The 21143-nt window shown below is 39.1% G+C and overlaps 1 protein-coding gene across 1 annotated transcript in view; it reads left to right on the plus strand.

The window, feature by feature from the left end:
- Nucleotides 1–21143, plus strand: part of LOC139747586 (uncharacterized) — a 333338-nt gene that overhangs the window by 114732 nt on the left and 197463 nt on the right. Inside the window, exons 36-45 of the mRNA XM_071660031.1 lie at nucleotides 1294–1944; nucleotides 3813–4966; nucleotides 5167–6601; nucleotides 8267–8431; nucleotides 8876–9013; nucleotides 9536–9745; nucleotides 9890–10693; nucleotides 12785–12958; nucleotides 14550–15344; nucleotides 15827–18382. Coding sequence (XP_071516132.1) covers nucleotides 1294–1944; nucleotides 3813–4966; nucleotides 5167–6601; nucleotides 8267–8431; nucleotides 8876–9013; nucleotides 9536–9745; nucleotides 9890–10693; nucleotides 12785–12958; nucleotides 14550–15344; nucleotides 15827–18382 — 8082 coding nt within the window. The remainder of the gene's footprint in view (nucleotides 1–1293; nucleotides 1945–3812; nucleotides 4967–5166; nucleotides 6602–8266; nucleotides 8432–8875; nucleotides 9014–9535; nucleotides 9746–9889; nucleotides 10694–12784; nucleotides 12959–14549; nucleotides 15345–15826; nucleotides 18383–21143) is intronic.

Consider the following 21143-nt stretch of genomic DNA (forward strand, 5'->3'; position numbering starts at 1 on the left):
TGACTCCTTCTTCTGTTTCCCATATATATATATATATATATATATTTATATATATATATATATATATATATATATATATTTATATATATATATATATATATATATATATATATATATATATATATATATATATATATATATATATATATTTTATAGTCTTGCATTTTCAGAGTTAATTGCAGTACAAATCATCTTATGTAAAATTTCTCAGATTTTGATTATCTCACTCCATTTATGGCTAACTGTGTTTTATCTAAATCAAAGCACTTGAGCAATAACCATGAAAACTTACTGGAAAAGCATTTTGAATATTCGTACTGGCACAAGGAGTGGTATTACATCCCCTGTTGACTCACCCTGGGTATCCAGAAATAAGCCCAGTCTAGATGTATCTGGTACTCGGTGTTGTGATGATGAATGTACTAAGAAGATATTCAAAAACAGAAAGAATAAAATGGAAACATAAACTATGAAGTTATAATGATTCAAAGATGCCTAAATACTCAAAAAATGATGCTTAAGATTGATGCACTGCTATAATCACATTTTCATTTACCTAGAGATCTAGAGATTAGAGTACATTTCAAAGGCACCCAGTAACTTAAGCTATGGAGTTCTTACATCTCCAGAGCCCCATGATATAAGATGTTGCTGCAAATAGAAATATCACCAAAACATTAGTAATAAAAAGATTTAGGGCAATGAGTATAGCACATGTGTAAAGAAGATGTGGGGAATTTTAGCCTGAGTATCTAATTATTCAGAGTTTTGCAGGCCTTTGTAAATTTGGGAAATATAATAGCAAGGATAAAACTATTTTTTCATTACTGCTATCTGAAGTCCTAAATGCCACTTGAGTGAGATTTTAATGATGGTGCTTCATTATGGGATATGCCTGAAAATTAGCTCCTATAACAATGGAGGAGGCGGACTCTAAAAGAGTAATGATTTTCTGTTAGCACTGAAAGAATAAACATTAATAGTATGACAGTAGTCAGAATGATCCTGGCAAATTTGTAACATAGTTGATTAAGAACCATAGTGGGGTAGTTGCACTGGGAGAACAAGTTTTTTCAGCACCTGGAAAACTCTCAGATAATGGTTTTCCATTTTTCATATCTTTTTTGTCTTATTCTATTCAAAACCTGGTTTCCATGAGAATTTTTGTCCATGACTGAAGTCTTTGAAAAATATATTTAGTTTCTATTGTTAAGTTACAAAAATTCTTGACATGATTTATGTTAAACTATTTTTTGATAAAACTTATATACTATACATAATTGCTCATTTCAGAGCCTAGAAGAAAAGCTTCGTTGTGAGAAATATGAAGTGGACAGCCTGAAGGTAAAAGCCTCTGAGATGCTGGCAAGTGGACAGCAAGCACAAGCAGCATCACAGGCCCAGAACATACTTAAACAATTTGAAAATCTCTCTGATCGCATCAAAACCTTGCGGGCAGAGAGAGAAACTCAATATCGTGATCATCGACACTACAAAGAAGCTTACGATGATCTCCATGCCTTTGTCAACAGGACACGTGATAAGATCCCAGCCCTCAAACAGAAGAATCTTGGTGACAGACTTTCTATTGAAACAGCTGTTCAAGCTTTAGACACACTTTCAACACGACAGGCTCAGGGGCAGATATTGGTGGATCAGCTTCTTCACCGAGGTGAGGTATTCCTCCATTCCACATCACCTTCAGGGCAAGAGAATTACAAGAAGGAGATGCGAGCTGTGAAAGAAAGCTTTGAAGAGCTATTCCAAGACATTTCAAGGCAGAAAGAGAACCTTGAAAAGACAGTGGTGCAGTGGCGTAACTACAAAGATGAGTATGAAAAACTCTCTGATTGGCTACAAAAGGCAGATGCTGACATGAAGGCATACAAGACTATGCTGTATGCTAGCATTGGGGAGAAAACACAGCAAGTCAATAATGTCAAGGTAGTTACATTACTCCTGTTCATTAATCTCCATTTTGCCTTTTGTTTTTGTTTCATAATATAAAGAATTTTCTTGATATTTTCACATATCTAAATGAGTAGTTGGTAGGCAGCCAACAACCAGGGAGGTATGTTACCAGTACTACCCACTTGGGTATTGGGAGGATTAGAGACAGCTGCTTAGTGAGCCAGCACTTCAGTTGTTGTCAAATTGCACTCATCTCACCCAGTTAGCTGTCCTTTCTTTTTGCCTCACTTACACTTGGACCACTGGCATTCTGTCCAAAAGCATTCCTTGTTGTATGCAACTCTTGACAACACTTAACTCACACAGCTAATTCTTCATAACTCTAGATTTTCCAGCAGTGAGCACTATGTGTTAGGCCTGCCTTTTGGCAAAATGATGGGAACAGTAGATATGGGTAGCAGGTACGAAACTTTAAGCAGTAACATTGAGTAGAAAGAAACATTGGATAGAGTTGTAGGTTGGAGCATTAGATAGAACACTGTGCTAGAGTTTCCCTCTGCCAATGGCCTGTTAAGGGTGAGGCTCTAAAGGCTAAAAAGCAGCACTTGAGTTTACTTAAGTATGGAGACTATTGCCATGGCCACCCCTTTTGAGGGAGTTTCAATTGGAACAGGTGTCAGAGATGTAGATAGAATAGATACACTTTGACAGTGATTTTTTTTATAGCCAAGAGGATCATCTCTAGAAAACAAAATACTGTTGCATGAATTGTAGGAGAAATATCAAATTATATATGTTTGACAATGGTGAACTTAAGAAGTGGCTCTGGAGTTCACCAGTTATAGATATTCCTTTGCTGTGGTCACCCCCTTTTGATATTTTGTTATTTCTGTTCTAAATGCTGGAGATATGTAAGATACATTAAAATCTAGACTCTGCAAAAATTGAAATGATAATATTCAAAAGATTCCATCAGTTACCTATCTGAATATGATTATATTCACAATGTTCTCTTGAACCCTTTCACTGTGAGTTTGAATTTCAGCCATTTTACATTTTGCTGTAAGTCCCAACTTCTCTGCACTCTTTTTATTTCAAATTTGGCACTCATAAATCTTGGGATGACATTGAAGTGCAAGGTGAACCCAGATGGCAGTGTATGGTGAAGACTGGCTCGTGATTTATTAAAGGCAGTGCAAATTTATGATAGTTTTGATTATACTTCTTTTATTTTAAGGATTTGCTTGTAAATGGTTGTTATATTTTATCACATAATTTTCAGTACTTGTTTGCTGTTTGTTTTATTTTATCACATACTTTTCAATATTTGTTTGCTGTTTCCCACTTTTGAGATAGTGTCAAGAACAGAATAACAGTGGCCTCATTTGCTCACATCCTCTCTCAAGCTGTCATTTATACTTCATCCAAACCAGAGCCCATCATCCAAATCCAGTCCCACAGACCATTCCTTGGTTACCTTGACCACTTTATATGCCTTGGTTCAGCCCATTGACAGTACATCATCCCCTGCATACCAAGTTGCTCCACTTTACTTTGTGTGTGCACTGGAAGCAGACGAAAGAAGACCCCATTCGTTCATATCCATCCTCCTGGTTGCCTTGTACAATGCAGTGAAACCACAGCCCCTTATCCACAACCGTGCCCTACACACCTTGATAGAGTAACATCAAAAAGAAAGATTTACCAAAGTAAAATCATTTAAAGTACAGAAAAGCCAAAGGGCCCAAATTGATTTTTTTCTGGGTTGGTGCAGAAAATTGAATTTGATTGTGCTCAAGAAAAATTAGGTGATTATGTAACCCTGAAATCTGTCATATTCATGTTTTGACTGATAGTGATGATTATTTTTATACATTTTGAATAACTTTTTTTCATTGCAGGACCTGCTTGAGAGCCTAGGAAAGCATCAGGCTCAACTGAAAAAGTTAAATGAACTGTCTCAAACACTGCAAGAAACTCATCTTGACTCATTTGTTCAAAACCAGATGCGGCACCTAAACTCTCGTTACCAAGTTTTGATTAACATGGCCAAAGATGTCTTGAGAAAGGTGGAGGCTTGCTTTGACCAACACCGCCAATACGAAAGTTACCTGAATAAAGCCAGAGAATGGATTGATAATGCTAGAATGGTTGTTAGGGACTGCTTAGATATGTCTCCTGATTCTGGAAAGGAAAGCATTGAGCAACACTTGGAAATGATTCAGTCCCTGATGAGAAAGCAAGAGGAAGGACAGGCTTTAGTTCATCAAGCTGTAAATTGGGGTGAAAAGGTGCTACGTAATACTCGTTCAGATGGTCGTGATATAATCAATGAGTCTCTTGAAGAACTGCAAAGTGACTGGGACAAACTCATCAAGAAATTGTCCAATGCTAAAGTGTCATTAGAAACTAACCTTCTTCAGTGGGCTGACATGAGTGCATCCTATACCAATATGCAGCAGTGGATTAGTGAGAGGGAAGCTAAGCTCCAACAACTCACTACTGCGATGGCCTCCTCCAGCAAAAGGGGTTCTGGTCTCTCTCATCGAATTTCTTCCTTAAGTATTGGAGAACGTAAAGCTAATCTGCGTCGAACTAACAGTATTGTGCAAGACATTGTGTCATTTGAACCGATGATTGAGTCTGTTACATGCAAAGCAACAGAAAGCCAAGCAAGTCAGGTAAAGAATAATGCATCAGAAATTTCGAGTAAATATCACAATCTCAGCAAACAGGCTAAGGAACTGCTTGAGAAACAGAAAGATATGGTTGATCACCATCAAGAATTTGTAGATGCAGGCAATGAATTCATGCACTGGCTTAGGGCTGCAAAAGAGAGAATGGCCAAATGTGCTGAGCCGACTGGTGATAAAGATACAATTAGTGGTAAAGCAACAATACTCAAACTACTTCAGAATGAGCAAGAAGAAGGTCAGAAGAAGTTGGATAAGGCCTTTGCTCTAGCAGAAAGAGCATGCAATTTGGCAGATGATGAAGATAGGGAGGTCATAGAAGAAGAAGTTGCATTCTTGCAAGATGAATTTGATAACTTCCTGTAAGTATTAATATCAAATGGTTTTCATATTGTTTTCACTTATATGCACATGCATTCTGATATAAGGTATTAAAAGTATTATAATGTCTGATACTATGCTTATATCTTCAGTTGCCTAGTAGTTGCAGAGACATCCCATAGTATTAGATTATCTTTGAAACTTTAATCCATTCTCTGATTATAATTTCTTTGAATTTCAGGGGTCAGGTTGGAAAGACAAAGAACCTTCTTGAAATGGGCATTGTCAAATGGACTGAGTATGAAGACAAATTCAGAGAGTGTGAAGAATGGCTGGACAAAATGGATGGTAAAGTACAGAGTTATAATAAATTACAAAATACTGTCCAGGAGAAGCGAGCAGTACTAGAGGAATTCCAAGCCACACTACAAATGATATTTGATTGGCAGAAAACCCTTGATCTGCTCAACATGCGTGCACAGCTCTTGCTTGAGACATGTGCTGATTCACGTGTGAGTAATGCTGTCACTCAGTTGACTACAAAATACAACACACTGCTATCACTTGCCAAGGAGGTGATGCGCCGCTTGGAAATGCATTTCCAAGAGCATCAGCAGCACAATCAACTGTACAGTGAATGCAATGATTGGATTGAGCGCACTCGCAAGAAACTTAATGAATTTTCTGGTGATACCAACTCTGTGGAAGACCTCAATGAAAACTTAGCTGGAGTGAAGACCATCAAGAACACTTTAGAACAGGGCCAGCACAAACTAAGGTATGTTCTTGAACTTAAGGAACGTGTCATTTTGAACACAGAGCAGATAGGTGCTGCCAGAATTCAGGATGACACTGAAAATGTACGCAAAGAGTTTGAGAAACTAATGTCTGACATCTATAGCATGCACCAAACACTTAGCTCCAAACTCTCTCGACGAGAAGAGACTGACAAGATGTGTAATACTGTAGTTGAGTGGTTGGAAGAACTCAACACCAAGGCTTGTGAACAGGGAGTGCTTTTCAGTGAATTAAGTGAAAAGCGTGCTGCCCTTGAGAAGTACCGCATCCTTTTGCGTGATATTGCTGCTCACTTTGACATGGTGGAGCGTCTTGCAGTAAAAAGAAATGATGAAGGATATTCTCAGGAAGAGGTAGATGAGTGTCTCAATAAATATGATTCCATAAAGAAAATAGTTATGGACAACATTAAGACCCTCGAGGTGTATGTTAAAGATCATGAAGCCTACCATATTGCAACTGTTGAGTCTAATGACTGGTTGAGAAAGACTCGCATAACAATACAGCAGTATGCTGACAGCCATGGGGAAAAGGAGGAGGTAATAGAGAAACAGCAACAGCAAGAGGATATTGCAGAAGAGCTTTCTGAGGGTGAAGAACTTATTGATAAAGCCATTGAACTCAATAAATCAATACGGAATTCCACAAGTGAAGAAGGTCAGGATACTCTCCGAAATGAAGCAGACAGCCTACGTATGGAGTGGGAATCCCTTCAGCAGACAAGCATTGATATTCGACGCACAATGGAGAAGTGTCTGCAGACATGGGATGAGTTTACTGAGACATACAAAGATCTTAATGCCTGGCTGACAGAATTTCAGAAGCAGGTTGCACAAGAACCTGAGGAGCCCACCCCTGAAGATCTTGAGAAATGGAAGGTATGTTGGCAACAGTTTACATGCTCCAGTCTTCCTGTCTACACTGCTCTGTTATGTTAGATCTTGATATTGATCTTATATCATATGTTTAGTAATTAGTTATTTAGATTCTTTTATTTTTCTTAAATGTATTGGCTTCACTGTATATAGATGATCTGTCATCTTGTAGACTAGGAGTGTGTTCAGCATAAATTATGTATGTCATTTTATTAGGCTAGTAGCTTGTTAAGAACTTATTTGGTAATTGCAGTGTAGACACTATTAATGACAACTTTTAGTTACTTTTACTAACATCTCATGAAATGTTACAGTTTTTGTTCACTTTATCCCTTTTTCTCTATCTCGATATATATAACCCCTTCTTATAGCTCACATAGCCTCCTGTGATATGCTGTTGATCCCTACTTATTCTTTTACTTTCATGTTAAATTTTCCCAGAATGGCCTCCTCCACATTTTTTTTAACAAATTTTGAATCGTCATCCATAGTCCCAGCTGTTACTTAATCTATGAATGATATATGTATTGTCGCTTAAATGTTGCAGTAGCATCTCACGTCTTAAGTAGGTGTGTAGCTTTGTGATTGAAATTATGTCTAAGACATGCTTGAGAAAAACCATCTTGCTTATTGTACCATATGTTAGGTACTGCTCTTAATCTGTTCTTTGTTTTTTGTATTTGTTTTGCATATGTTTTTATGCCATTATTAATTGCAAGTTTTTATGATGTTTGTCTCAGTCAACCATGCCAAAGTGTACCCTAAGATTTTCAATATAGAATATGAAATTTTTTCATGATATCCCTGATTTTTTTCTATTGATTAAGTTAATTTTGACTTACAAAATCTGTTCATCTTTTGATATTTTGCTCCCTTGATTTCATGATCATCCACTGTACGTTAGCTCAATCTTTTTCTGACAACTTCTTAAGTTTCCAGGGCTCTCTGTGCTATATATATTTTCTCTCCCATAACCACCCAGTTTTAAAAGTTAAACTTCTTTTTTCGCTTCCTTAGTTCATTCTTACTGAGGCACATGCTTTCCTCTCCTGCACTTTGCACGCATCCCTCTTTTAGGATGGACCAACCACAGAATTAGAGTTCCCATTTAACCATGATATTTTTGTAATTCAGATAAAGTGTAATGGATACTGGTTTATCGTATTCTTAGAAAAAATCCAACAAATGAGCAAGCCCCTATATGGAATTTTCTGTATTGGATAACAAACCAGAAACGCATATCTGTGACCAGCCTGAGCGATAAGCATAATAGACCTTATAAAGTAGGTCAGAGTACCTAAAAGAATGACTGCTTGAGTTTAGAATACTAGTTTGGATAGTTGTTGGAACATATTTGATAAAAAAAAATGCTGTTGATCATTTTAAGTTTATTTCCAAGACACTGCTAAAAATCATGTATAATTATGTACAGTTTCCATTGCAATTGCTCCATAAGCACAAAGTAGCTGGTCACTAGAGCTATGTAGTTTAACCTCACATTTTACAGTATCTCCATGGTTTAAAAATGCTGTAATTTTTTTCTAATGGGTTGGTCTTTCCAAGCATCCTAACACCAATCACCAAACATCCATCTGTTACTAACTATCCACCTAATCATAGATTTTTAATGAAGGATAAGACTGACCACTTTCTTTCCTCCAAATTAAGAACTCTTTGCAGGAGCTTCTGGTTGAGGCAAATGGTAAGAAGGTCCACTTGGAAGTGCTGAATGACCGATGCGAAGTTCTGATGGATTATAGTGCTCACACACCCATCAGGGACATGACTGTTCAGCTTCAGTCTACATACACAAATGTCCTCACAAATTTACAGGTATATAATTCTATGATTTTATTGACCTTGAAAGTTAGTTTTGGGGGGTGCTGTTTTTCCATGTGTGGCGGGTTGGCAATGGGAATAGATGAAGGCAGCAAGTATGATTATGTACATGTGTATGTATGTATGTCTCTGTATGTATATGTATGCATACATTGAAATGTATAGGTATGTAGATGTGTATGTATGGGCATTTCTGTTTATACATGTGTATGTGGGTGGGTTGGGCCATTATATATATACTTTTTTCATGAAAAAATATATTGATTTTCAAATCATTTGATATTTTTAGATTTTGGTATATTAGATTAGATTGGTGGTCATAGATTATCAGTGTAACATTGTTGCACATTTCAGTCCCCAAATTGTAATTCAGAATTGTTGTTTCCTTATCTCTTTTCTGTTTTTCTGCTTATACATGTCCCTCTCCATTATTGATAGAGCTTGGTAGTGATTGCCCAGAAGACCTTAACTGACCATACAGAATTTGTGACTGCCAAAGGAGAGTTTGAAGATTGGTTAGAACGTTCTCAAGGAACTGTCAATGATTGCCAGGATGACACTGGTTCTGAAGCAGGGGTAAGTAAATGGCAAAATAAGACAAGGTAGTGTCGTTTATACTGAATTACTTTGTTTCCTTTCTTACTAAAAGTAAGGTGAAGGAAAGTTATTCTAGGTATGGGAGTAGTGCTTCATACTGTACTAAGAAGGGTGAATCAGATGCTTGTATATATATCATTGCTGTTTCAAAGGAAAATAACTGCAACATTTATATAACATCCCCAGCTCATGGGAAGTTGATTTTTTAATGCTCAATATGTGGATGGAGTGGAAGATGTAGTTATTTGATACATTTTTAGGTTATTTTATGGTTGAATTGTAGATTTTGAGAAGAGAAAACTAGTGAGATTTAGAAATAGGTAAAGGTAGAAGGAAAGACATGTTTGCTTGAGAAACTTATTTAGGTCACTATTTTCTTATTCAGAGCTACTTCACATGTCTGAATTAAAAGAGTAATGCACTAAGTTTCAGGGATGATTGATCAGTATTATTTTTTCAATATATTCCTTTGTGAATCCTTGGTTACCTTTATGATTTTAGGTAAGGGATAAGCTGGACACTGTGAAGTTAGTTTCTACACGACTGTCTGAAGGCCAGCATCTGTTGGGTGTCCTAGCAGAGGCTTTCACTCGTGCCCTTAATCTCAGCCAAGTTGAGCAACAGGACCAAATTAGACATGAATTTACAAAGCTCCGTAGTGATTGGGATCATTTGAACATTTCTCTTAATTCAACCCTCTCTAAACTCAAGGTTAGCCTTGATTGTTATATTTCATGATACTGTATGGTGGAAATATAGTGTTGTTACATAGTTGTCTTATGTTGATTTATATGAAAATTTTCATACTAATCTGAACGAGAATCAAACAAAGCATCTTATGTTTCTTGTATCCAGAGCGCTGTGAATCGATGGGAAGAGTTCAGTGAGGCACAAGCAAGGCTGGACTCATGGCTCATGGAAGTTGAGGAATTGCTGGTAGAGACACCTGATTCTCGTGGTGAAGTAGCAGAGATGAGGACCTTCCTTGAGCGCTACAAAAACATTGTGCTTCAGATCCAAGAGAAGCAAGAAGAAGTCCAGACTCTATTAGATGATGCAGAGGAGTTTGCAGAACAGGCATCTGATGATGAGATCCTCAACCGAGTGGAAGAAGCTGAGTCTAAATGGGAGAGGCTCAATAATCAGTGTAATGAGATCATATCCAAACTTGAAGAAGAGATCTCAGACTTCAGTGAATATCAAGTAGCTCTGCAAGAAACTGAGAAATGGCTCCTTCAGACTAGTTTCCAGCTCATGGCTGAAAATTCCTTGTATATCTGTAACAGGGAGCAAACTGAAGAACAGATTGAGAGCCACAATGAAGAACTTGAAGATATAATTGAATACCAGCAGACTCTTGATGAGGTGAAGAATAAAGGCCGCAAACAGATTGATCGTTACATTGGATCTGTGCCATCAATTCAAGACAAGATTGAACGTCAGCTACATAACATTCAAGAGAGTTATAATTCTCTCTTAGGTACAGCAAACCACATCCAAAAACGGCTGAATGAATCATTGGCAAAGTTTGAAGAATATGAAGCTACCTTAGAATCTATCCAAAAGAATTTAGAGGAGTGGGAGCCAATCATTGCTGAAGAGAATGACACAACTATCCAAACAATGGAAGAGGCCAAGTATCATCTTGAGTGTACAAGGGTGAGTCAAGTTTATTCATGTCATTTGTTCTCAGTGGCAAAAGGTGAGAGCTAATGACATGAGGGGAGTGGGTAAGGAATGGGATGTATTTAGGGAAGCAGTGATGGCTTGCGCAAAAAATGCATATGGCATGAGAAAGATGGGAGGTGGGCAGATTAGAAAGGGTAGTAAGTGGTGGGAAGAAGTAAGGTCATTAGTGAAAGAGAAGAGAGAGGCATTTGGATGATACTTGCAGGGAAGTAGTGCAAATGACAGGGAGATATATAAAAGAAAGCAGCAGGAGGTCAAGAGAAAGGTGCAAGAGGTGAAAAAGAGGGCAAATGAGAGTTGGGGTTAGAGAGTATCATTAAATTTTAGGGAGAATAAAAAGATGTTTTTCCCTGGGGATAGGGGAGAAAGAATACTTCCCACGTATTCCCTGCGTGTCGTAGAAGGCGACTAAAAGGGAAGGGAGCGGGGGGCTGGAAATCCTCCCCTCTCGTTTTTTTTTTTTTTTTTTTTCCAAAAGAAGGAACAGAGACGAGGGCCAGGTGAGGATATTCCCTCAAAGGCCCAGTCCTCTGTTCTTAACGCTAACTCGCTATCGCGGGAAATGGCGAATAGTATGAAAAAAAAAAAAAAAGATGTTTTGGAAGGAGGTAGATAACGTGCATAAGACAAGAGAACAAATGGGAACATCGGTGAAGGGGGCAAGTGGGGAGGTAATATCAAGTAGTGATGAAGTGAGAAGGAGGTAGAGTGAGTATTTTGAAGGTTTGTTGAATGTGTTTGAGGATAGAGTGGCAGATATAGGGTGTTTTGGTCGGGGTGGTGTGTGAAGTGAGAGGATCAGGGAGAATGGTTTGGTAAACAAAGAAGAGGTAGTGAAAGCTTTGCAGAAGATGAAAGCCGGAAAGGCAGCGGGTTTGGATGGTATTGCAGTGGAATTTATTAAAAAAGGGGTGACTGTGTTGTTGATTGGTTGGTAAGGATATTCAGTGTATATATGGATCATGGTGAAGTGCCTGAGGATTGGCAGAATGAATGCATAGTGCCAATGTATACAAAGGCAAAGGGGATAAAGTTGAGTGTTCAAACTACAGAGGCATAGGTTTATTGAGTATTCCTGGGAAATTATTTGGGAGGATATTGATTGAGAGGGTAAAGGCATGTGCAGAGCATCAAATAGGAAGCACAGTGTGGTTTCAGAAGTGGTAGAGGATGTGTGGATCAGGTGTGTGCTTTGAAGAATTTATGTGAGAAATACTTAGAAAAACAGATGGATTTTAAGGTAATTTTTATGGATCTGGAAAAGGCATACGATAGGATTGATAGAGATGCTTTGTGGAAGGTTTTAAGAGTATATGGTGTGGGAGGTAAGTTGCTAGAAGCAGTGAAAAGGTTTTTCCAATGATGTAAGGCATGTGTACAAGTAGGGAGAGAGGTGAGTGATTGGTTCCCAGTGAATGTCAGTTTGTGGCAAGGGTGTGTGATGTCCCCATGGTTGTTTAATTTGTTTATGGATGAGGTGGTTAGGGAGGTAAATGCAAGAGTTTTGTAGAGAGGGGTAAGTATGCAGTCTGTTGTTGATGAGAGGGCCTGAGAAGTGAGTCAGTTGTTGTTCACTGATGATACAGCTCTGGCAGCTGATGCAGGTGAGAAACTGCAGAGGTTGGTGACTGAGTTTGGAAAAGTGTGTGAAAGGAGAAAGTTGAGAGTAAATATGAATAAGAGCAAGGTTATTAGATTCAGTAAGGTTGAGGGACAAGTTAATTGGGACGTCATTGTGAATGGAGAAAAATTGGAGGGAGTAAAGTGTTGTAGATATCTGGGAGTGGACTTGGCAGCGGATGGAACCATGGAAGCGGAAGTGAGTCACAGTGTGAGGGAAGGGGTGAAGGTTCTGGGAGTGATGAAGAATGTGTGGAAGTAGAGAACGTTATCTCGGTGAGCAAAAACGAGTATGTTTGAAAGAATAGTGGTTCCAACAAAATGTTGTGTATTATACTGTGAGGCTTTTAAACTGATCTAAATGAATTTAACAGAATCATTTGCTTTTATTGTCGCTTTTGTGACAGTGAATTATTTTAACACTCATATCTCTTCCTTAAGTCATGGCACAGTAAACTGCTGGGAGAGAAGTCTCGGCTTGCTTTTGCTGTGCAAGCATGCGAGGCTGCCACAGCATCCATCTCCCGCCCAGGGTCTCCACAAGATGTCATTTCACAGTCCATCCCAGAGGATGAACTTGCTGTCAGGGCAAAGCTAGAGGATCTCATTGAACAGGTCAGGATAAAGCAGAAGATTCAGTACAGTTGTTTATTGAGTGGTATTTAGAATAACTGTAAGCTGCTGTTTTATAAGATCTGATGATAAGATTACTTTTGATACTATAGACATTTGTTCCACATACATTTCAGATACCTGCATTTCACTGTTGTATGTACAATTTAGAAACTAACATTGTGTAGTTACAAAATTTTTTTGATGACCGCCAAAGATCCTTTTAATGATATATACCAAAAAGCATAAAGAAGTAAACAGTCATCACACACATCTGAATCGTAAGATACCAGTTTTTTATTCTTGCTCATACATTATGATATACAGAGAAAGCATACGTTTTTGAAATTTTTGCAACAATACACTCTTTAGTTAACTAGTATTTAATACTTGCTTACAGAATCATGTACATGTATATGGATATATGAATATTTTTTGTTCTTTTACATACTTAGCACTAAGTTCTTTGTTACATTACTTGACCCATTCCATCCAAACTATTCCATATCTAACCACTACCCCCAATCAAAGATGAAAAGCTTATCCATACTTCACACTTCAGTAACTTCTACTCACAGTTTTTCCTTCCTCCAATAATCTTAGCATTACAAACCACACGCACAGTATATAAAACTCCTACCCCATACAGTACAAGTAGGTACATTAATTACATATAGGTAGTGATTATGCTAGTAAAGGACATGACAGGTACTAAACAGTTGCCTTCCCAACTCAGTCTTAAATACTACCCTAACAGACTTGCATTCATCAAAAACCACTTTCCCTAGACATGTCAACTAATTGCCCTTTCTTGTCTCAGCTCTGGCCATATCGTGCTGGCATAGGCTTATCTTTTGTATTTTTGCAGCTTAAGTATTGGATAGATGATGCTAAGGTAGTAGTTTTTTCTTATTAAAAGAATCCTGTTATCTTTCAAGGCCTCATTCCCAAAATTTGTTTGTAATTCAAAGATTATTGTAATATCAGAAACTAAATGTTACATAATTTGTATCATCTGGAGTATCTGAGTCTCATAATTACTGAAAGTTACAGCAACAAGATAAACTGTTAAGTAATCCAGGACTTGCACTGGTAGAGTAACTATGTCCCGACACTCAACACTGGATACTGGTTTTCTGATTGATATTATGCAAGCCTTTGCTATTCAAATGTATTTTGGGTTCTTAGTTAGAGAATAAGATATACTTCCAATATAGTGCACCACTTTTATAAAATACCAAATATAAGGCATTTGCCATGTGAAGAAAGTCTGAGATACCTCAAGAGCATGTATTAGAAAAGTACTGGAAAAATGTTGAGTGGATTATAAGGCAAGTGCGATGCTTAATAGCATTCAGATGACTGCTAATTGTATGGTCACAGTGACTGAAAGTTTAAGAGTATTTGCACCTATTCAGTATGTAGCAATGAATGATCACATTGTTCATAGACTTTGGATTCAACTCAACATGTTCCTATGTTGACTGATTTCGTTTGATGTATTCCTGAGTATAAATTTACTGCTTCCCCTTTGATGTAATTTAAGTATAATGCTCTCCCTTCTGTATAAATGTATTGTGTTTTCTTCCTTTAGGTGCAAGCACGTGTGTCGACAATAAGCAACTCGGTGAGTGAACTGGAGGAATTAGGGCGCCAAAATGATGCAATCAAAAAATGGATTGAGGAATACCATATCATTGTTCAAGATTTCAAGAGTCGCCCTGCTAAACTGCGTTCTGAAGCTTCAACAGTGGAGATCTCCCAGATGAATGATCTTCGCTCCAAGATAATGGAGAAACAGAGCATCCTGGATGAACTAGAGATCAAACAAATGAACCTAGCTCCTGATATGGCAGATTCTGACATCCGTGAACAAATGAACCGGTTGGAAGAAGAAGTAACCAATCTCATAGATTCTCGCACAGTTGTCATTCAACAAATTGAAGAATACAGGAGTAAACTTCAACTTGTATATGGATGGTTTGACACAATCATCAAACAGTTAGAAAAATGTGACAAGAGTGATAATCTGGATTCTTCCAAGAAGTCTGCTGAAGTGCAGCAATTATGGAATCAGTTTGAAGATGCTCGCATCCAACTGGAAGAGCTCAAAGTGAAAGCTGGTGATGTTATGCTTGAACTCTCAAGTTTAGATGTTCAGCAAGTTGAAGAACAACTGAGATCTGTGGAGAAGAAATATTCAGACCTCCAGAAACGTGTTGGTAAGAAGATGCAAGTAATTGAAATGACCCGAAAAGGCTATGAGGACTCCAGAAATGACATCCTCAACCAGCAGAAATGGATTAGGGAGAAAATGGAGTTCATGAGGGATCTGCCTCTTCTTGGTTACACTAGCAAAAGCACAGAAGTTAAACTCCTGGAGATTAATGTAAGTATGATATCTATGATCTTGAGTGCAGTTTCGCTCCCACTGACAATTGGTCATTAGTTAATCAAATCCATTTTCACCTGAAACATACATTTCCTTTGGCAAACTGCATGCATTAAACAATTGGAGCCATTATTGTTTACAGTTTATCTAGTCATTAATATTGTTTTGGGATTTATATTAGATGGCTTGTACGGAAGTGTTTTCAGAGGGCTATAATTATGGTACATCTCTTCATTTCTTCATATTAGCACCACCTTACATGCAGAATCCTTGATGTTTTCCCTCCTTTTTAGTCTGTTACTTATACTTCTCACTAGACTCAGGTACATGTGTTTATATATACTTTCTAGAAGTTTGAATATGTTATTGTCTTCAGTTTGATGAGTACTCCTGTGGATATATACCATTTGTTAGTTCTGCTGAATTGTTAGCTCCTGTTTTATTCTCTTGTTGATTATTTTTATGTGAATACTTTACAGGATCTCTCAAAGGAGGTGTCTGCAAAGAGAATGCTCTTAACACAGTTGGAAAAGGCCATTGAAAATCTCAAGGGTGATATTGAAGATTCTGAATTGCAGAAATTAGAAAGCATACTCAGTAAGACTGCAGAAGAGCAAGGAGTTTTATATTCTACTGTCATGGAAATTAAGAATGACATGATTGTATCATATGAGGAGCGGCGCAGTTTTGAGCAGTCATTGGATCAAGTAAGGGCTTGGATTAGTGGTAAGACTGATGAAGTGGTCTGTCCAGATCTTCTGCCACTCAAGTCTGAGAATGCAGAACGTGTAGTTGAAAAGTATAAACGACTTGACACAGAGCTAAAGCAATATGCAGAAACCAGTGTTGCTGGAGTGAAGAGGCAAGGAAGTGCATTGTTCAAGGACTGTACAGAAGAGGAGAAAGATAAGTTACATGACATTTTAACAGAGGTGGATGACAAAATGAACAATCTTCGCCAGACTATGTCAGGAACTCTTAACCGCCTCTCTAACCTTTTGGAAGCAAGACGTGACTTTGAAAAAGAAGTTGATATAGCTCAGAAATGGCTCCACCAGGCTGAAGTTACTTTGCATACAGACACTAAGAGCCTTAACACAGCTGAAGTTCTTGCTGAGCAGCTCAAGAAACTGGAAACAATGGAAGATGAAAGGGAATCAGCAAATAAGCGGGTAACCAGCATTGCTAACCTCTGTGAAGACCTCTTGCCTTATCTTCCTGAGGCAGACAAGTTCAGCTTGGGTGAGATTGTACATGACTTGCAGGATAAAACATCTAGAGTAAACTCATCTATAAGTGACAAAATAGAACAGGTTCGTAACACTATCACCCTCCAGCGGCGTAACACAGAACGAATTGTGCAGAGCACTCAGTATTTTTCATCCATTCAGAAGGAGATAAAGGCCCTTAATAGACCAGTTGGCCGTAATGTAGAAGATGCTCAGAATCTTCTCATCTCATATCAGGAAGCCCTGAGAAAAGTTAATGAGTTCAGGAAGAGCCTGGATGATATGCGTAGTGGCTCAGATGTGAGTGTAGGTGAGATGCGTGATATGGTAAAGCAACAGCAAGAACTTATCCAAGTACTGGAAAAACAAATTACAAGGATACGGCAGCTCATTCTTGTCAGACAACAATATGCTTCTCACATCAGTGAAATTGTAGGGTTTACCAACCGCTATAATACTGTTGTAAAGGACATTGAACAAACGGAAAAGACAGTGACAGGCAAGATTCGTAAATATAATGAAGTAATAACAAGAATCCAAGAATGCGAGGCCCAGTTAACATCTGCACAGGACAAGGGATCAATTATAAGTGAGGAAGGAACTGTGGAGGATCATAATGCTATCATGGAACAGTTGCAGTCAGTCAAGAATAACGTAAGTGCTCTTCGTCGGGAGGTGGAAACAAGGCACTCAGAACATGAGTTGTCAGCTGAAAGTCATAAACGAATCCATGTTGAGCTCAATATGACCATGGAATGGTTGTTAGAGCAAGAATCTGAGCTGAAAACTCGACCACTTCTTACTTTAGAAGTGGAGAGTGCTGATGAAGAACTTGAAGCTCATGAAGAACTTACCAGTGATATAGAGGAGCAGCTCAAGAAAATTCGCAGCATCCAGGAAAGAGCCAAATCTGAGAGTGGGCTTCCATATATCCTACAAGAAAGATTGTCTGAGGCGAATATGATTGTGGCTACATTCCCCCTCGAGTTGGAATCTCGACTCAAGTACCTGAAAGATGCAAAGATGCTTCGCTTAGACTATGAAGATTTTACCTCAAAAATTAATGACTGGATTAATGAGGCCCAAAAGCGCATTGTTGATGTTGATGGGGTTGACTATGAGAATGTGCGATCAGACCTTGAAGATCATTTGGCTTATTTCTCAAGTGAGGGTCTGATTGGTGAGTCACTTGAACAGTTAGGCAATATTGCAGAAAGAATTGTTCCATCCTTGACAAGTGAAGACCAAGAAGAGCTAACAGAAGAACTTTCAAAGCTAACTAAGGACTTGGATAATGTAACCAAATCTGCAAGAGATCACAAGGCCCAGCTTGAAAAGAATGTTCAGCTTGCATCAGAATATAATAAGATTACCGAGAATGTAAGAGAACTAATACAGGATGCCAAAGCCAACACCTTGACAGATGAGAGTGCCGTTAGTGTAGCAGCATTAAGAGTTAACTTGCAGAGGATTGATGAAGAGCGTCGGCGTCTGTATGATCAAAGTTACAATATAAATGATTTTACGGAAAAGGCCAATGAACTTCTCCAACAGGCTAACAGATCAAGTCATGTAAACATTGGTAACCAGCTGCTAGAAATTACTAGAGAATGGAAGACTTCTTTAGAGAACATGGAGAGTCGTCGTGAGGCCTTGGCATCGTTCATCAGCCAGTGGCAAGATTATGAGATATCTGTGGGAAGTTTGGAAGCTTGCCTCGACGGCTTGGAGCAGCGCCTTCACGAAAAACTCGATCACTCTGCCACAGATGATTCTGACATTGAGAATGTCAAAAAGACCTTACAGGTATTGTATCTTGTGAATTCCGTATGGCTTTTTGAATATTTTTAAGATATTTTCTTTATGATTGATTTTTGTTATCTCTGGAAACTACTGAAGACTTTCTTCAAAAAATATTACCTCATTCTGTTTTCTGCCATTAAAGTTCACTTCTGCTGCTTGTGAGAGATTTATAAAGATATCTTTACATAAAGTTTTTCATACAGACTCACCATCCTCTTTGCTTGATGATGGGAGAAGAAAATACTGACATCTACCCATTGCAGGTCATGACTTATTGTGATATAATTGAAATGAAATTTTATAACTTTCAGTTTTCACATTTTATGAAATTTTATATATGTAAGATGCATGGAGATCCGGTGTATGTGTTTTACATGTCTGGGGATCTCCTGAGGTGCCTGGGTGTCTCCTGAGTGTCTCTGCTGTTCTCCTGAGTATCCTTGGTAGCTCCTGTGTCTTGGGTGTATTCTGGGTGTCCTGGATGTCTCCTAAGTATCTTGGTTTCTCCTGAGTGTCCTTGATGTGTCCTGAGTGTCTTATGTGCCTCCTGAGTGCCTGAGGTGTCTCCTGAGTGTCTTAGATGTCCCTCAAGTGTCTCGTGTGCTCTCCTGAGTGTCCTTGGTAGCTCCTGAGTGTCTTAGGTGTCTCTCAAGTGTCTCTGGTGCTCTCCTGAGTGTCCTTGGTAGCTCCTGAGTGTCATGGGTGTATTCTGAGTGTCCTGGATTTCTCTTGAGTATTCTAGGTGTCTCCTGAGTGTCCTGGATGTCTCCTGAGTATCTTGGTTTCTCCTGAGTGTCTTTGATGTGTCCTGAGTGTCTTAGGTGCTTCCTGAGTGTCTGGGGGTGTCTACTGCGTGTCCAGGGTGTCTTAGGTGTCCCTCGGTATCTTCTGACTGTGCTGGGTGTCTTTGAGTGTCTAGAGTGTCTTGGGTGTTCCCTGAGTGTCTTAGGTGTCTCAAGAGCGCCTTGGATCTTTCTAGAGTACTCTCTCTCAAGGCGAACAGTGCTTGTACACCCTATAAGTTTAAAGTGTGTCTCCTATATATGTATGTTTCGTGTCCAGTGCGCGTTTTCTTATTCTTTCTAAATATCCGGGGTTAGTCTTTTAATATATCACTCCGCGTGTTTTGAATGGTTATCCCCTGATTGTCTTCCCTGAGTGTGTTTAGCGAGCCTGTACCCAGGACTTGCAAGTGCGTAGTAGCGGTAATCTCTCGTTAACCCAGGCGGAGTTCCCTGGTTCAGTGCCACGTCGTTTAACCTCTGTAGATCAACTGTTAACAAATTAGAGATGTCCATGCCTGCATATCACTTCATCATATAGCTCAGCAGTAGATTGATAATCGTTGTATTTTCGATGAATGGCTAATGTAGCTTGGTTTGTTTACATGTCTTGACTTAAAATGCGGAAGAATTCGCGGCAAATTCTGGCGGGACATTTGCCAGAATTCGAAGCGCGCGGCGCCGTGCAGCGGAAATGTCTTTGGCTTGTGGGGCCGCTGACCAGGCTGGCCGACTTTAGTCGCCGTTGGTCTGTTCTTCATTAACTGTCAACGGGAGTGGTGGAGATACTTGAGGGTCTCTTAGTCTTCTCTTAAGTAAAGCTCGTGTTTCCAGGAATGTGGGAGAGAGCATATTTAATAGTGGATCTCTCTCTCTCTCTCTCTCTCTCTCTCTCTCTCTCTCTCTCTCTCTCTCTCTCTCTCTCTCTCTCTCTCTCTCTCTCTCTCTCTCTCTCTCTCTCTCTCTCTCTCTCTCTCTCTCTCTCTCTCTCTCTCATAACCACAGTACCTGTCCCGGCTCGATTGCGGTGCCAGAACACTGGTAGATATCTGCCATGACCTATATACATAAGTTTATTTCGGCCTGGCCCGGGTAGGACAGTTGTCTGCTTAGCCTAAGACGCGCACTTTGCTGTCAAGTAGGTATGACTTACGATTCGTCCATTTAGAATAACAAAGACTGAATTATCATCCAATCAGCGTAAGATAAAAAGATGGAGATATGATGCTGTGGTGTACTATGAAGATTTCCTGTGTTATGTTTTAATTTCTTAATTATCCTACCTGAGAACACGCTAATACCTCCTTAATCCGGTAGTCCTCAGAATCAAGTGGTCCAAAATCCGGCACACTATAATCCGGTAATCACCAGTTTGCTTGGGAATCCCGCCAACACAGCAAGCACTTGTTAGGGGAAGGAGTGGGGACCAATCCCCTAGGGTTGAAAATAGTGTAGTGACCTACTTAAAGGCCAGTGAACCACTTCCCAGTCACTGAAGCCATACCTGGTCACATATCGGTGACACTACCCAATCCCCTGATGCATTACCCAATCACAAGACCGTGATGATACCTAACCGTGGTAACCAAATGGCAGGGACGTGATTCTAGTCATAGCACACACTGATTCCCGTACCAATGTCACTGTCGTAGTGGTTTTGCCCAAACACACGCCAGTGACAGTGTCCCATGTTCGTCGCGCAATCATAGTCCAGTGACATTATCCAATCACAGATCGGTAACGCTACCTAATCACAGGCCGGTAACGCTACCCAGTCACAGGTTGATGACATTACCGAAAGGCACGTCAGTGACATTACCCAATAATTACATTAGCAAATCACAGCCCAGTGGCAGTATCCAAATATTGGTTTACTATCGACGTGTCTTGGTTTACAGTCGACCCTTCAAGGTATACCGTCTTCATGTTTTGACTTCTGGTTTGAACTGCCTCTTTTTACGGTCGACCTGTTCTTCGTTTAC

The sequence above is a fragment of the Panulirus ornatus genome, chromosome 5, assembly GCF_036320965.1.
Source record: "Panulirus ornatus isolate Po-2019 chromosome 5, ASM3632096v1, whole genome shotgun sequence".
Taxonomy (NCBI): domain Eukaryota; kingdom Metazoa; phylum Arthropoda; class Malacostraca; order Decapoda; family Palinuridae; genus Panulirus; species Panulirus ornatus.